Source organism: Prionailurus bengalensis, chromosome D3, assembly GCF_016509475.1.
Source record: "Prionailurus bengalensis isolate Pbe53 chromosome D3, Fcat_Pben_1.1_paternal_pri, whole genome shotgun sequence".
NCBI classification, from domain to species: domain Eukaryota; kingdom Metazoa; phylum Chordata; class Mammalia; order Carnivora; family Felidae; genus Prionailurus; species Prionailurus bengalensis.
This window is the reverse complement of record NC_057356.1, coordinates 6,000,658-6,017,761: the sequence shown is the minus strand read 5'-3', so window position 1 is coordinate 6,017,761 and position 17,104 is coordinate 6,000,658. Positions and strand designations below refer to the sequence as shown.

The window sequence follows — 17,104 nt, the reverse complement described above, 5'->3', positions numbered from 1 at the left end:
GCATCCCCCTTATTGTGAGTGAGGCTGGCCTTTTTTCATAGGTGAAAGACGTGTGTTAGGTTTGTGTGTATTTCCTTTTCTGTGAACCGTTTATACACTTTGCCCACTTATCTGTTGGATTGTTGTTATTGTTACTTTTTCTCTCGTCCGTTTCCAGTGGATTTTTATGTAATAGGGAGGTGAGCTTTTTATCCACGATGTGAGTTGCAGATATCTTCCCCTGTGGATCATTGGCCATTCGACTTGGCTTGTGAGTTTTGTGTGTGTGTGTGTGTGTTTGCTGTGCATGAGATTTTTATGTGGCAGATTTTAGCAATGTTCTAGTTTGTGGATCTCGGATATTATGTCATCCTTAAAAGGCCTTAAAAATGAAAGATTGTAAGACAATCTCCCCATGATTTCTTCCTGTGCATTTACAGTTTAATTCTTTACGGTTCAATAATTGATCTTTTGGGGATTTTTCCTGGGGTTCAGTGCGAACCCAGTGGATCCAATTTTATTTTTATCCAAATTTATTTTTTCCAGATGACTATAATCTGGCTCTCTTTAGGTCATTTGGATGTCAAGTGTGGTGAGCCAGCACTTACATCTTGACAATTTCATAATCCTTTGATTCTTTAAATAGCACTTTCTTTCTACGAGGCTCAATCCCCTTTGTAGAAATCATCAGATGTTAAGCCAGGAAGATTAGGAGTCATGAAGATTAGAAGTGGACGTTCCTCTGTAGTATAAAAGGCTCCCTTTGTTACTGGCTTGTGGTTTCACTTTTCTTCGTTCCATTCGTTCGGTAGTCTCTGGGTGCCCACCACCCGCCCACCGACCCTGTGCCGGCACTGGGGCTGAGCAAGGTCTTTACTGCATTCAGCTGACACTCCCGGGGAGGCACGGGTGTTTGTGCAGGAATCCCACGTGGACAGTAAGATCACCCAGGAGAAGGTTAGGACGGGGAGATCTTTGCTGCTACGACCATGGATAATGGGGGAACCTGCCCTAGTCGGGGCGGGGGGTAGTCAGGGAAAGTATTCCCCAGGAAGTGACATACAAACTGAGACGTGGCTAGAGAATATGGATTCACCGGCTGTAGGATAGAGGCTAGAGGCGGCCGTCTCTGTCTCTGCGGCTGGAAGGAGCTTGGCCCGAGGGCAAAACAGAGACAGAGTGTCTGAGTTAGAGTGAGGGAAGGTGGGGAGTCGGGTGTGTGAGGATTCTTTCCCTCCGGGGAGCGGGCATATCATCACCATCTTTCTCTCACCTGTTTCTTTTGTGATGGGAGAAAAGAATCGAATGAAACAGGAATGTTTCTGTTTCCCAGACTGACCACCTCAGGATCACTAACACCTCAGTTCTCCTGTGTTACGACGGCGCCGCGTTCTGTAGACACGAGGTTCCCGGGACTCGTTTGGAAGCTGACAGCAGAGGGCTTCGCTTTCATAGACTCACAGGGTTTCCGAGTGGGAAGGTCTGGCTCTGTTTCCCCATTTTGCAGATGGGAAAATTGAGAACCCTGGAAAGTTTATAACTTGCCCAAGGTCTCAGGATCCTCCACTGAGGCCGGGGCTCTTCCCGTCTTCTATCTGAAAGCCTCTCACTGCTTCTGTCCTCTTCTGATTATTCAAAGATCAGTGGCCCGGGCCTGGCCTTCATCAACCCTGAAGGAAACCTTTCAGAAACAGTTGACAGCGTTGCCTGCTTTCCTAAGACCTAGTGGCGGCCTCATTGAACCTTCCCCTGGTGACTCAGGGCCATTACTTTAATCATCCGTCTTTGTGCCGGAGTCATTGCCCTGGCCTGTCCTTACCCCGCGTGGCTCCTTCTCTCTGCTCTCGTCTGCAGGCGAGCGGGTGGGGGTCCTGGGGCTGGGCTGGGTGGGGCGTCTGCCCAGTATAGAAAGCCTCCACAGCGCTGCGCTGGCCGCGCTGGTCTCGCTCTCTTGCTCCCTCCCGCCCTCCTTCTCGCCTCTGGGTCACCCTGGCCTCCTGCTGGAATGGCTGGGCTCCTGCCTCGCCTCCCCCCAGGCTGCCCTCTGCCCTTCTGGGGCCTCTGTCATCCCTGCTCTCCTCTCTTTTCCTTCCTTCCATCACTTTCCTTACGCTTCTGTCTCTCTTCACGGTTTTGGTGTCTGCACGGCTCATCTGGGTCGTAGGTACTTTGCCCAGCAGCAGGCAGCCAAGCGGTCCCGCTGGGTCCCAGTGAACGTGCCACCTGTTCCTTCCCAGGTCTTCGTGCTGCTGTGCCGTCCCCTGCTTCTTTGGGTCTCGGTTCCCTGAGGGTTGAGGGCGCTGGACGTCTGAGCGTTGGATCAGCAGAGTGGCGGTCTGGTCTCATCAAAGACAAAGGCAACGGGGGTGACGCAGACCGGAAGGAGCCCGGGATGTGGGGACCCCGGACCCCACGGGCTGTGTGAACATAGGCAGGCCGTGTGAAACGCTGAGCCCTGTCTCTTCATCTAGTAAATGGATGGCAGTAATGAGAGCGGTTACGCTGTAGAGTCTAAGGAGCCACCCCAGGTGTAATTAGAAGCACAGATTCTCAGGCTCCACCCTGACCTACTGACTCAGATGCTTGGGGTGGCCCGGGTTTGCATTTTAAATGACACCCGCCCCCGTGATTCTGATGCCGTCAGGTTCCGGGAGCCTGATCTGGCGCCTGATGGGGGAGACCAGTCCCTGACTTGGAGAAGCTCACCCGAGGGGCCCAAGTCGGTGTCGGGATGTGGCTTCCTTGGCTTCCACGCAGTGTCACCTCCAAGAGATGACTCTCGGTTGAGCCACGTTTTCTGGAACTCTCATTTAGGCTAGGTCCTGGCCGCATCCTGGGTCTGATTCACATATGCCTTTGTTTCTCACCAGGTCCTTTGCTAAGCCCCCCAAACAGGTACAGACGGTGTGTGAGTGCATCCTCATCATGAAAGGGTACAAGGAACTCAACTGGAAAACTGCCAAAGGCATGATGTCTGACCCCAATTTCCTGAGGTCTCTGATGGAGATTGATTTTGATTCGATTACCCAGAGCCAAGTTAAAAATATTAGAGGTGAGCGGAGACGAACGTAGGAATAGCCGGGCTTGATCCCAGTTTGGCATCTCAGTCTTGGGAGTAGGGATGGAGAGCAAGGAGGGAATTGGCCGGGTGACTGTGGCCAGAGGAAGATGCCAGCACCGGGGGTGACATGGGAAGGCTGGGTGCCGGGTGGGCAGTGGCAGCCGACGCCTGCCGCACGTTTGACGGCAGTCACTCTGGCGTTCCCGTCAGGAAACGGCGCCTTCTTACGGAACCCAGCCTGGCCTTGTCTTCCGGCATCTTGTCCACCAGGCATGGTGGTGCAAGAGGCGGTCTGACCTTGATCTCTTCCCTTGCGCTTTTTGCCAGTGTACGGTCTCCTGTGGATCCCTGGGAGATGGGCGGGGAGGGACCGGCACCACCCGCAGCCAGCCTCTCTGTCCTCAGTTACCGAATGCCCACGATCCCTTTGAGCCTGGCTCCTGAACTGCCTAGATGTTTAGCCAGTGGGAACGAGGCTAGTCTTTGCAAAAGGCCACTCAGGTTCATAGTGCCACTGTTTACCTTCATGGTTTGTTCAGAACGTTATTGTCAAGTGCTTTTTCTCAGCAGCTCAGACACACAACTAAATGAAACACTAAGGATAACAAGTGCAAAACCCCAAGGACCTCTCTTTACCTGAATATTGGCTTGGGTGGGTTTCCATTCATGTGAAATTACTCCCGGGGTGAGAGTATAGGTAGAGGGGACGGTGACTCATCATGGCCTACGATTCCCAGCCAGCTGCCTGCTCTGAGCCACTTTGACGCACAGTCGGGGGTCCCCATGGACGGACGCCCCGGGTCCCGATGTCACATGGAAGTGCCTGGGTCATAGGATGTCCTGGGTGGCAGTAACATGTGCCCCTCCCTCACACCTTAATCATCCACCTACACAAAACTCATTTATTTCCCATCTTACTTTCCCAAGAGGAGTCTTGTCACTCGTCGAAATCATTGCGTCTTTGACCGCTAGGCCTCTTGAAGACTCTCAACACCACAACTGAAGAAATGGAAGCTGTGAGCAAAGCAGGCTTGGGGATGCTGAAGTTTGTGGAAGCTGTAATGGGCTACTGTGACGTTTTCAGAGAAATCAAGCCCAGAAGAGAGAAGGTATTGTCCACACGTAAGACCTAAACATTGCTGCCAAGGGAGCAATCTGGAGTCGCGTTGAATATGTCCAGAGCTTTGCCGGAAGCATTCTGACAGGGTTCTGATTTTACATCGCATAAACGTTCCCCTGCCCGCCCCCAGCACTACTAAATGATAACCCTGAGTTATAGCTCTCATCCAGATGGCGTGAACTGGCAGAACCAAAGTCTGGAAGATTTTCAAATTTTGCGTGAGAAGAGTAGGATAAATGGGTAAAAACTGTCCTCTGTGGCTAAAGCAGGATTCTCAGCCTTGGAGCTCTTGACGTTCGGGGCCGGACGGTTCTCCGTGGTGGGGGGCCGTCCTGTGTACCGTACGATGTTTAGCAGCATCCCTGGCCTCCACCCACTGGGTGCCATTGTCCCTACCCCTAAGTTTTGACAACTAAAAACGTCTCCCGACATTGCCATATGTCCTCTGAGGGGCAAAACCACTGGGTCAGAACGCACAATACAAAGGGAGTTGTAAGGTTGATTCGATCATTTTGAGACCTATTTTCTTAAAAAATTTTAAATGTTTATTTTTTGGCGGGGGGGAGAGAGAGAGAGAGACTGAGTGCGAGTGGGGGAGGGGCAGGGAGAGAGGGAGACACAGAGTCCGAAACAGGCTCCAGGCTCTGAGCCGTCAGCACAGAGCCCGACATGGGGCTTGAACTCACAAACCGTGAGATCATGACCTGAGCCGAAGTTGGATGCTCAACTGACTGAGCCACCGGGCACCCAGAGACCTATTTTGACGTTGCTTTATAACTCAGAATCGTATTGCTTAGAAAACTTAGAACTGGGCATAAGATCAGTATTGTTTTCACGCGTTCTTTTGAGTTTTTGACTTAGAACCACAGTGTCATTTTACTGTGATCTCAGTACACTGGGAAATTAAGCATCTGCTAACTTGGATGAAGACCTGTTTTTCCAATGGGATTAGAGCTTTTGCAGCAAACTGTCGAAGAGGTGACTAAGAAGCCAGGTACCTCTGCAGGACGTATGACGGCCCCAAAGAGTATGAACGGCATTAGAAACGCGGTGTGGACGTAAGCCCAGGGGTGAGACTCCTTCGTCCCTGCCTCACTCCGGTCCCTTTCCCCACCGTTCTGTGAACCGTCTTCCCACAGGTGGCCAGGCTGGAGCGGAACTTTTACCTCACTAAACGTGAACTAGAAAAGATCCAGAATGAGTTGGCAGCGATCCAGAGAGAACTGGAGGCTCTGGGGGCCAAATACGAGGCAGCCATTCTGGAAAAGCAAAAGCTGCAGGAAGAAGCCGAGATCATGGAGAGACGGCTGATCGCTGCTGACAAGCTCATCTCGGGGCTGGGGTCTGAGAACATCAGGTCAGCGGCCGACGCGCTGTGCGCTAAGAGCTCTGAGACTCTGTGGTCCGTGAGCGAACGTCGCCGATGGACCGTCTCGCCATGTAGTCTTCACCCCGCGCTGGGTTTTTATCTGAACACCGCGTGGGAAAGTTCCGATGTTACTGTTACCGTGTTTAGGGTGGCTGATGCCATTTTGCGCATTCTGTGGTTTATTAAGTAATTATGAAGGGTTAAGGAGGCAGCGCAGCTGTGGAGACAGGGAGGCACCAGTGGCCTCTGGCAAGGCGCCCTCTGTCCTAGAAACGTTTACTTCTTAGTGACCTTTAACTAAGGCACCTAGTGAGCGCCTCCTGGGGGGGTCTGGACGAGGAGTCCGCCTCTGTTGCTGGACGAATCTCTTCCAAGGGCTCTTGTGTCTGGCTCAGTCCTGAGCTTCAGTTTTAAGCAGGTGGGACTGTTTGATGCCTAGGGGCAAGGCCATGTGGCCAGAGCTGGTCCGCTGGTAGTTTCCATTCCAACACCATAAAAGGGGTATGGAAAACACTAGAAAATACTGTCTGCTTGTAGGAAACAAACCATTTTCAGTATTTCTAAAACCTCGAAGACTTTGGCCATTTGCCAGAAGAGGCCAGGTGAAACATCTACTTCCTTTTATCTCGGGTAGAATTTTGTCACCAAGCAGGACCAGAGCTCATGAGTTCTGCTGGGTGTGTCTGTAAGTTATTGATCAAAGCGTTCGGAAACAACGTGATTACTACTTAATAAATAGCTTGGAGACCAGATGCATCCCGCAAATACTTGTCCAGCCCCCCAATTAGATGCTGGGTTCTGCTGAACCCTGCAATTAAACAAAGTCTTCCAAAACGCTGGGCTCACCAGGGTGGGGTGTGGCAAAATGACCTGGCAGTCTTTGTTTCTAAAAGGAGAGAATATCTCCAACGACGTTTCCTTCTGGCTCGCCCCATTAGCGGCGGCTCAAGGTGGTTCTTCTAGAATGTTCCTTCTGATTGTGCCGGAAGATAACGGCTTACCGCAGCCCCTGTCTCCTGTGCCAGGTGGCTGAATGACCTGGACGAGCTGATGCACCGGCGGGTGAAGCTGCTGGGGGACTGCCTGCTTTGCTCGGCTTTCCTGAGCTACGAGGGCGCGTTCACGTGGGAGTTCCGTGACCAGATGGTCAACCAAGTTTGGCAGAATGACATCCTGGAGCGGGAGATTCCCCTGAGCCAGCCCTTCCGGTTAGAAAACCTGCTCACGGACGATGTTGAGATCAGCAGGTGTGTGTGACCCGGAGCCCGGAGGACGAGGGTGCCTTGGGGTGGGGGTCCACGTGGGTGTCACCCCGGCAGGACACAGCAAGGGGTGCAGCTGACTTGACTGCACAGAAGATCCGGCTTCCTGGACCCTGAGGAGCGTTGAGCAGCCTGTGGGTTGGTAGATTGTCCTGGAAGGCCAGTCCTACCACCGTCAGCACTTGGTTACAACTTGCACAAGAAAAATACATTTCCCTGTCACTGTTCCTTCCAGGTGGGGCTCCCAGGGACTGCCCCCCGATGAGCTCTCGGTTCAGAATGGCATCCTTACCACCCGGGCCAGCCGGTTCCCCCTCTGCATCGACCCCCAGCAGCAGGCCCTCAACTGGATAAAGAGAAAAGAGGAGAAAAATAACCTGCGGGTACGGCCGGCCCCTCCCCGGGTGACCCCTGCCCTCCCTGCCTGTTCTCTCCCGCCATCTCTACCGTGACAGCCCCGGGGCCCCCAGCAATGCTGAGCTGAGGCGTCACCATCCTGAAGCCCTAGCCGAGCCAGTCGCCTCCCTGCCCGCCCACCCCGTCCCGTCTCTGAGGGCTGCACGACCTGCCTGGGGCTCTGCTCGCTTACCTGGGCACGTCTTTCAGCTGCCAGGAGCTGGAAGGTGCACCCTACCCATCCAGGGCTTAGATGCTCATTTTTTTTTTTTAATTCTGGAAGGAACAATATCTCAGTATCTTTTGATTGAGATATAATTCACATACTGTAAAATTCACCCTTTGAAGCATACAGTTCGGTGGTTTTTTTTGTATATTACCTACAGAGTTCTACAACAAACACCAGAATCTGTTTTTACCACTACCCCCCAAAAGCAATGTTGCATGCTATAGCCACCTACCCACACGCTCCCTCCGCCCCCCACCCCCACCCCCCACCCCCTGGCCACCACGGATGTCTTTTATAGATTTGCCTCTTGTAGACATTTCATATCAATGGGATCATACATGTGGACTTTTGTGTCTAGTTTCTTTCCCTCAGTATCATGTTTTCAAGCAGGTGTCCGTGCTTCCTTAGTTTTTATTGATGGATAATACTCCGTTGCCTGGACAGACCACGTCTGACCATCCATTTAATCCATAGATGGACATCTGGATTGTTTCTGCTTTTTGACTAGCATGAATAATGCTGCTGTGAACATTCGTGTGCAAGTTTTCTTTTTCTTTTTTTTTTTGGTGGGCATATGTGTTCAGTTGCCCTGGGTGAAATTGCTGAAATTGAAATTACTTTTTCCTTATTTTTTTTTCCTGGTCCTTGCTCCCAAGTATGTACAGGCTGTTGGGGGGAGTGTCTGCCTCTAAGATACACACATAGCTATGGTGAGACAATTATTATTATTATTATTATTATTATTATTATTTAATGTTTATTTTTGAGAGAGAGAGACAGAGTGTGAGCTGGGCAGGGGCAGAGAGAGAGACACACACAGAATCTGAAGCAGGCTCCAGACTCTGAGCTGTCGGCACAGAGCTTGATGTGGGGCTCGAACCCACGAATCTGACCTGAGCTTGAAAATGACCTGAGCCGAAGTTGGATGCTTAACCGACTGAGCCACCCAGGTGCCCCCGAGATAAATATTAATGAGGAGATGCTTCTTGAGTTTCCTCTTCCTCCCTCAGCCTGCCGGGGTCCTGAACCAGCCCCACGTAGCCCCCAGCCCCACCCCTGCCACCATGCTCCCACTTAAAGGGGGGGGGGATTCCAGCTTAGGGGAGGGGGGGAGGCCAAGTTAGTGAACATAATGAAAGCAGGTGAAGGGAAAAGGAGAGGGAGGCCCCGGGGGCTAGAAGAGAGGAGGAGTTTTCCCAGACGTTTTGAGGAAAGAGCTAGCAAAGCCCTCATGAGGTTGGAGGGAGGTGAAGCAAAGAGGCGAGTGAAAGAAAGATTTCTGCCGACTCTTCTTCTGTGAGACGGAAGGAGAATCTCTCGCGATCACTTTGGGCTGCTCAGAGCCTGAACCTAAGGGGTTTCTGGCTTCTGCGGGTCTCACGCTTTGCTTCTCTCCCGTTCTTTCTCCCCTCTGGTTCCCTCCACCCCCCAGGCACCGGCATGTCCCCTCCCCCCTCCGAAGGGCAAGGCGCTCTCCCTGCACAGTTGCCGAGGGCACAACTCTCAGTGCCTACCTCCGTCTTGCAGGTTGCTTCCTTCAATGACCCCGACTTCCTCAAGCAGCTGGAGATGGCCATAAAGTATGGGACCCCTTTCCTGTTCCACGACGTGGACGAGTACATCGATCCGGTGATCGATAACGTCTTAGAAAAGAATATCAGAGTCTCCCAAGGACGGCAGTTTATCATCCTGGGGGATAAGGAGGTGGATTACGACTCAAATTTCAGACTGTACCTAAACACCAAGCTGGCCAATCCCAGATACAGCCCGTCTGTGTTTGGGAAAGCCATGGTCATCAACTACACCGGTAAGGATGTACAGAACCTCAGTGGCGAATTAGGGTGGTTACCACGGAGACCACAACTGGGGACCAGAGCTTTCAGGGGACGCCGTTTCGTCAGGTGACCCCAGGTCATTCGCTCCTAGCCAGATCGCAACTGGTCGGTTCTTGGCGATGAAGGTTTGGGCGCCCCTAGGAAGGCAGCGGGGTACGTGTCTTGGGGCGTGCCGAGTCTGGACCACGGGCCCAGGTACCCACCCCCGGAGTGGGGCGAGACCCTTTTGTGCTGGGGCCGGAAGTTACTCCGTGCGGTGCACTGAAGTACGCGGCATGATTTTGGATTTCTGCCCTTCCTCTTGGCTGAGTTCTGTCAGGGACCGAGTGCCGTTTCTCCCGTTTTCTCGGGTTGGCCTGCACCTGCGTAAATCGGTTAATTACGTTGGGTGTGCTTTCCACTCTGGCCCCCCAGTATTTATTTTGGGACCCCCCCCACACACTCTTGTCCTCCGCAGGGTGGGCAGCGTCTCCGTGTTGTTTTGACGGTTTTGACCCGTGGCTTTAGGGTGACGGCAGGGCCGAGTCCTCGAGTTCCCAAAGGGCTGGCTCAGACGCAGCCCCAGCCTGTCCCGGGCGCAAGCGCGCAGCAGGCGAGGAGACGGGGTGCCCCGCAGTGACGGCCCCCCTTCGCTCCCCAGTCACACTGAAGGGGCTCGAGGACCAGCTGCTGAGCGTGCTGGTGGCTTACGAGAGGCGCGAGCTGGAGGAGCAGCGGGAGCATCTCATCCAGGAGACGAGTGAGAACAAGAACCTGCTGAAGGATCTGGAAGACTCCCTCCTTCGGGAACTGGCGACCTCCACGGGGAACATGCTGGACAACGTGGAGCTGGTGCAGACCCTGGAGGAGACGAAATCCAAAGCCATGGAGGTGCGAACCGCACGGCAAATGCACTGAGCCGGGGGCGGGTGTGGTCCCGGACGTGCCTTTGGGAGCGCCAGAGGAGAGAGGAGAAAAGGAAAAATGTCTCCAAAGGAGAAAATTGGATTGCATGATCTCAGGGCCTCATTCCCGGGTCTTAGAAGCTGAGGCGGGGGGGGGGGGGGGGGGGGGGGGGGGGGGGGGGGGGGGGGGGGGGGGAGGGGGGGAGGGGGGTCTCCACCTGTGCTGTCGTCAGATTTGGGCTCCTAGTCACCTGAGGATTTGCGTGATGAGAACAGGCCACCTCTGCTGGGGTGTGCAAAGGGGAGGGGAGCCCTAGACGTGTTCCCAGGGACCCTTGTGCATCAGGCCAGCCTCTTTCAGTCGACAGTGATAGAAAACCCAGCCCTACTTGGCCTAAGTCAATTTATTAGCTTAGAAAACAAAGCCCAGGGATGGCTTCAGGCAGGCCTGGATCCAGGACTCCAAACATATCATTAGGACTCAGTTTCTCTCCATTTCTGGGCTGGGCCTTTTGTTGGGTTGGCTTCATTCTCTGCCTCCCCATGGGCCAATCCCCCCTCATGGTTACAAGGTGGGTGTGGCCTCACGCCCCCTCAGGTTCGGGTCCAAAGGGAAGAGTGGGAATCTTTACCTGTCCCTATCATGAAGGTTCCCCAGAGCCATTTAAGTCACGTCCCCACCCTAAACCGGTCCCACAGCCTGGTTTGTGGTATGTGGACTGCTTGGGTCTGGGTTATATGCTCCTCTCCTGGCGTTGGGGTGGACGCCACGTTTGGAATGAAAGGGGGATGTTGGAGTCTCCAAGTTCAAGTCAGTACTGTTATTAGAAGAACAGGGCACGGGGCGCCTGGGCGGCTCAGTCGGTTGAGCGTCCGACTTCGGCTCAGGTCATGATCTTGTGGTTCGTGAGTTCGAGCCCCGTGTCAGGCTCTTTGCTGACAGCTCAGAGCCTGCCTCCGATCCCCTGCCCCCGCCTCTCTCTGCCCCTCCCCCACTTGTTGTCTCTCTCTCAAAAATTTAAAAACAAAAAGAAGAGGAAGAGGGCACAGGTGCGGGGGCATCCAGCCACAGACGTCCAGGCAGGTGCTTTTCAAACCCCTGTGGGTGCTGCGTGGCTTTTCTTGCTGCCCACCCCCCCACCCTGCTCTCAGCATCCCTTACGCTTTTCTTAAGTTTTATTTATTTATTTTGAGAGAGAGAGAGAGAGAGAGAGAGAGAGCAGGGGAGGGGCAGAGAGAGAGGGGGAGAGAGAAGATCCCAAGCAGGCTCCGCATTGTCAGTGCAGAGCCCAATGCAGGGCTCGAACTCACTAACTGTGAGATCATGGCCTGAGCCGAAATCAGCAGTTGGACTCTCAACCGATGGAGCCACCCAGGCGCCCCGTGCATCCCTTGCTTTCTTGCCCATTTCATAAGTCATCCTGGTTGTGGGTGTCCGTCTCCCTGTTTCCATGGCGACGCTCATCTTTTCTTTAGGTGTCGGAGAAGCTCAAGCTGGCAGAGAAGACGGCCTTGGACATCGACAGGCTGCGGGACGGCTACCGGCCGGCCGCCAGGAGGGGGGCCATCCTGTTCTTCGTGCTGTCCGAGATGGCCCTCGTGAACGCCATGTACCAGTACTCCCTCATCGCCTTCCTGGACGTTTTTGGCTTGTCACTTAAGAAGTCGCTGCCCGATTCCATTCTCATGAAGCGACTAAAGAACATTATGGACACACTGACCTTCAACATCTATAACTACGGGTGCACAGGTGAGCACCTCTGCACTGATTAGGACAAATGCGCTCTGTGTGTGCACCTCTGACGTCTGTGTGTCCAGATCCCTTCTGCTGAGGACGTGAGTCAGGTTGGATGGGACCCCATCCTCACGGCCTCCACTTAACTGCACCTCTTTATTTTTTTAAATTTTTTATGTTTTTTTTTTTTAATTTCATTTTTGAGAGAGAGAGAGAATGCAAACGGGGGAGGGGTAGAGAGAGAGGGAGACACAGAATCCGAAGCAGGGTCCAGGCTCTGAGCTGTCAGCACAGAGCCTGATGTGGGGCTTGAACTCATGGACTGTGAGATCATGACCTGAGCTGAAGTCCGATGCTCAACAGCTTGAGCCACCCAGGCGCCCCTGACTGCACCTCTTTAAAGGCTCCGTCTCCAAATATGGTCACATTCCAAGGCACTGGGGTTAGAACTTCAACATGTGGATTTGGCGGGGGGGGGGGGGGGGGGGGAGGGGGCGATGCACAATTCAGCCCATAGCAGCTGGGCAGGAAAAAGGTTGAGGACTGTCGTTCCTCCAGGGCTTGTTTAAGTGGCCAACACCTGCAGCACACAGAAGAGTAGAATTCAAGTCCCTTCCCCAAGAACACATTTCTTCTGTTTTTACAAAGAAGAACTTTAATATTTAGCATCCCCCTACCAATAGTAAAGAATCTGTGGATGGGATGTGCTTGCTCCGCAGCGGAGGGCTGGCAAACCGTGACCAGCAGGCCAGATCTGGCTCACTGCCCGCTTTTGTGAATAATGTGCTGTTGGAACACGGCTGTGCCCACTTACGCCTATACGGTCTGGGACCCCTTCCTGCTGTAATGGCAGATGAATCGTTACTACACAGACCGTCTAGCCTGAAAAGTCAAAAATACTTCCTACCTAGCCTTTTGTAGGAAGCTTGCTAACACCTCTTCTAGACTGTAACAGACAAGAACTTGCACTTAGAGTTAGGCGAACGGCCAGTTTTCCATCGAGAAGGTGGCTCTGGACTTCTATCACACGGTCCCCCCGTTGCCCTGCGCTTCCTGGGCCGGCGTGGCAGGTGCCGCCGTAGATAGGGCCGTTGCGCACGCGCAGGAGCAAGCGCCATCGCAGCTGGCCCTTGGGCACCACCTGCGAGCTGAGCCCGTAGCGTCTACGCTCGCACGGCCGTGGACACACAGAGCAGAGAGGGCCAGATGCAGGTGCGCTGCTCCCTTGTTTCATTTCATCTCTCTTACATTCGAGGCTGGTGTGCATAACAAACTCCTTTTTTTAAAGCAAATTGGCTTTATCTGTACCCTCTGATGTTTCCCTCCAGGGCTGTTTGAGAGGCACAAGTTACTCTTCTCTTTCAATATGACGATCAAGATAGAGCAAGCGGAAGGCAGAGTCCCACAGGAAGAATTAGACTTCTTCTTAAAAGGTGACAAATGTGTCCCCTTTTTCATTCTTCCCAACTCCCTTGGCCCACATTGCCCACGCACACATCTAAGTTCATTAACACAAACCACAATAATAACAAAAACTCTCCTTGGAACTTGGCTTCCAACAGCCCCGCTTTCCTAAATATTCCAGCCTCAGAAGGCTGCCTTGAGGCCGGCGGTCACGCTGAGCTGCCCGGCTGGGGTCCCGGGCCGAGGGGAGGCAAGCCAAGCTCACCTCCTGCCTTGTCCAGTCCCCGCTGGAGACGAGGATTCTTCCCTGGAGCGAGCGGGAGGAGTGAAAGCACTGAGCTGCTCACTCTTCCCGGCATGTTACTGCCAGCCGCTTACTTCTCTTCTTCTGTCGTGATCAGGAAACATTTCCCTGGAGAAAAGCCACCGGAAAAAGCCCTGTGCTTGGCTGTCAGACCAGGGATGGGAAGATATCATGCTTTTATCAGAAATGTTCTCGGACTCCTTTGGGAATCTTCCCGATGATGTTGAGAAACATCCCGCTGTCTGGCAGGAGGTGAGATCACGTTCTGTCTCTCCTCCTTCCCTTCCCTGCGAATCAGTCATCTTGAGACCCAAACCATAGCCTCTTTGTGAGCAAGAAGAGACTCCTTTGTGGGACTCACTCAGAGTGTCGTTCTCACCCTCCATGGCGCTTGATTGAATTCTCCTTTATCTAGTTCAGCTAGCGTTGCGGGAGAACCATCCAACTGTCCTTCTGTCCGTCCGCCCATCTGAGAAATAGGCACCTACCGTGGAGCACAATCCTTGACGGGCACTAAGGACTCAACAGTGAAAACGATTCAGTCCCTCCCTTCCTGAAGTTCTTAGTTTTGGAGCAGGAGGTAGAAAATGACAGAGCTGTCTAGAAGTGACCGGAGGTGCATGCTTCTAAAGATTTCATTCCTTTACAGTGGCTTTTGGGACCTTCACAGAAAAATGGAGGCTCTAGCGCTTCTGCTTTGACGCCACCACCCGTGTCTTTTGCTTTCCCCAGTGGTACGACCTGGACTCCCTCGAGCAGTTTCCATTCCCCTTGGGTTACGATAGCAGCATCACCCCTTTCCAGAAGTTGCTTATTTTGCGCTGCTTCCGCGTGGATCGGGTGTACCGGGCGGTGACCGACTATGTGACTCTAACCATGGGAGAGAAGTAAGTGCGTTGTTGTGTTTGCTCGGCCCTCCTGTGGGGTCCTCCCCCGCGCCCCTCCCCCAGCCTGAACTCACAGACAGCAGCGATGGGCCGGCCTCCGAGGGAACTGCCACCGCCCTGTCATTGAGCGCTCTTCTGTGGTCACCCTCGTACCGCTCCGTTCAGGAGAAATACCAGGTGAGGCACACGCGTGGAGTTTTCTAGGAGCCGCATTCAAAAAGGAACAGATAAAGGTAATTTTAATACCATTTTATTTGACCTGATATGTTAAAATATTATTATTTGACATGTAATTAATACGAATATTATCAAGATATTTTACGTGATTTTTTTGGGGGGGGTTTGTTTTTGGTATTAAGTCTTCAAAATCTTGTGTGAATTTACGCTTACAGCACCTCTCAGTTTGGACCGGCCACACTTGAAGTGCCCAATAGCCACACGTGCCTACCGGCTTCCATACTGGACGGCACAGCTCCAGAACCGAAGTCAGTCGTATAATTTGGGGCTGCAAACCCAAACGTGCCTTCATGGCCGGCAGATGATGGAAATGAGTGTGCCAGGCTGGGTGGGGACTGTGGCAGCTCGGAGAGGTCAAGTCCTGGTTCACAGGGGCAGCTGCCCCTTAGCTGGACCGACACCAGCTGACAAGGGGGGTCCAGAGTGGCTGGATCCTCTGACTCTTTGAAAGAAGCTAGAAATTTGGATTCCTACACGAAGTCTCCCAGGCCTGATGTGTTGGTAACTAATTTTCAAATCTTGAGAAGTGGGCCATTCAGGACACGCCTGTGGCGTTGTCGGCGTGGAGCCTCTGGGTCCTGTGCCGAGGGGACGTCCGCCTGGAAGGCCCCCCCGTCAGGTGGCGCCCCCATGGATGTGCCTGGCTGTGCTAGGGGGACACAGCAGGGCCCGCGTCGCCCAGGGGTTCACCCTCTTGTGTGACATGTGCGTCAACATGGACTGTAACCCGGTGGGAGCTGTACCCGAAGAACAACCAGAAGGTTCTGGAGGCGGCGAGGCGAGCACGCCGTGGCTGTCCTCTGCGAGAGTCCCCGCTTTGTTCCCTCTGCCAGGTACGTGCAGCCCCCGATGATCAGCTTCGAGGCCATCTTTGAGCAGAGCACTCCGACCTCGCCCATCGTGTTCATCCTCAGTCCCGGCTCTGACCCTGCCGGTGACCTTATGAAATTAGCCGAGCGCAGCGGTTTTGGAGGAAACCGCCTCAAATTCCTCGCCATGGGTCAAGGTCAAGAAAAGGTAATTAGTTGTTGGAAGGAATAAGCTCTAAATTTGGGCGAGGTCCCCGGGGTGAGTGAGCTGGGCGCAGTTCCCGTCCCCTGAGCGGCAGGCGGGCAGTGGTGTGGTCCTGGAGCGGGCATGCTGTCACCACCCGGCCTTGCTGGCCGCTGTGCTGCTCTGTTGCTTCCAGAGTCCCTTCACACGTAGTCGTCCTCTATTCCAGTCTCCGGACATCCCTGTTTTGGGTCAGGGTGGTCACTGCCCCCGCGGCCTGGCCGCAGAGGCGGTCAGCGTGCCGGCCTCCGAGAACCTGGAGCTCTGGGGGCTGAGGGGGGCCGGCAGGTGCAACGTGCTGGCTCATCTTCCAGGTCGGGACCCGGCCGTGTGGCTCAGGCGGCCCTGAGGGATCCTCAGAGATGGGTTCTTTGAGGGCAGCCCCCGTAGCTCCTGGGTCACCGGCTTCTTTGTGGCCTCTCCTGGAGTGGGCCCTCCTGGGGGCTCGGAGCAGGTTTCTGGGAGAGCACGGGCTCAGTGTGGCTTTGGGACACCAACTCCTCCCCTCTCTCTCTCCGTCGGTGCAGCTGGCCCTACAGCTGCTGGAGACGGCGGTGGCCCGCGGGCAGTGGCTGATGCTGCAGAACTGTCATCTCCTGGTCCGCTGGCTGAAAGATCTGGAGAAGTCCCTGGAGAGGATCAGCAAACCCCACCCAGACTTCCGCCTGTGGCTCACCACAGACCCCACCAGGGGCTTCCCCATTGGGATTCTGCAGAAGTCTTTGAAGGTTTGGTTCAGGACAAACACCCGTCCCCACAGCCCTGTTCCTCAGATCGCTACCATTCTGCCGTCCGTGTGTGCGTGCGAGCGAGCGCGTGCTTGGAAGTAAACCTAAAACGCAGCCAGACCTTCACGGCCACCCTTTCCAGTTCCGTCTTTCCCTCTCTCTTCAGAGACAAGCACTGTCCCGTACCACGTGACAGTTACGACTCTCAGGCCTGTCTTTACCACTTCCTTCCGCATGTATCCAAAATAATACCTAGGTTCGTTTTCCTGGACTTCACATTTATGAAACCTTCTTTTTCTCTTCGATGACAGGCCCGCCCTCAGCTGCACTTCTCTAGTGGTTTACACGCCCCATTTAACTTACTCCCCAGACAAGTTTTGTGTGGCAAGATTTTGTCATCTGTCACCTGGGGCAGATAGAGGGAAAACTTGGTGACGTCCGTTTTGCATCTGAAGCTCCCACGGGCTTCTTTCACTTCTCTGGGTCATCTGATGAGCGGGAGTCAGAACCACATCTGGTCCCTTATCTTCTTTGCCCGGGTCCTTATAAGAGACTTTTGCTGCCTGGGGAGCAGGAGAGATGGCCACGCAGGGATGGAGGGAAAGCCCAGGTGTCTACATT

General features: G+C 53.8%; 1 protein-coding gene across 1 annotated transcript in view; it reads left to right on the top strand.

Annotated features, from left to right (window-relative positions):
* The window catches only part of DNAH10 (dynein axonemal heavy chain 10), a 147,412-nt gene that overhangs the window by 123,946 nt on the left and 6,362 nt on the right, over positions 1-17,104 (top strand). Inside the window, exons 58-70 of the mRNA XM_043559162.1 lie at positions 2,850-3,031; positions 4,013-4,149; positions 5,300-5,517; positions 6,555-6,776; positions 7,027-7,174; positions 8,944-9,223; positions 9,892-10,121; positions 11,612-11,885; positions 13,199-13,303; positions 13,676-13,830; positions 14,311-14,465; positions 15,536-15,719; positions 16,283-16,483. Of these exons, the coding sequence (XP_043415097.1) occupies positions 2,850-3,031; positions 4,013-4,149; positions 5,300-5,517; positions 6,555-6,776; positions 7,027-7,174; positions 8,944-9,223; positions 9,892-10,121; positions 11,612-11,885; positions 13,199-13,303; positions 13,676-13,830; positions 14,311-14,465; positions 15,536-15,719; positions 16,283-16,483 (2,491 nt within the window). The remainder of the gene's footprint in view (positions 1-2,849; positions 3,032-4,012; positions 4,150-5,299; positions 5,518-6,554; positions 6,777-7,026; positions 7,175-8,943; positions 9,224-9,891; positions 10,122-11,611; positions 11,886-13,198; positions 13,304-13,675; positions 13,831-14,310; positions 14,466-15,535; positions 15,720-16,282; positions 16,484-17,104) is intronic.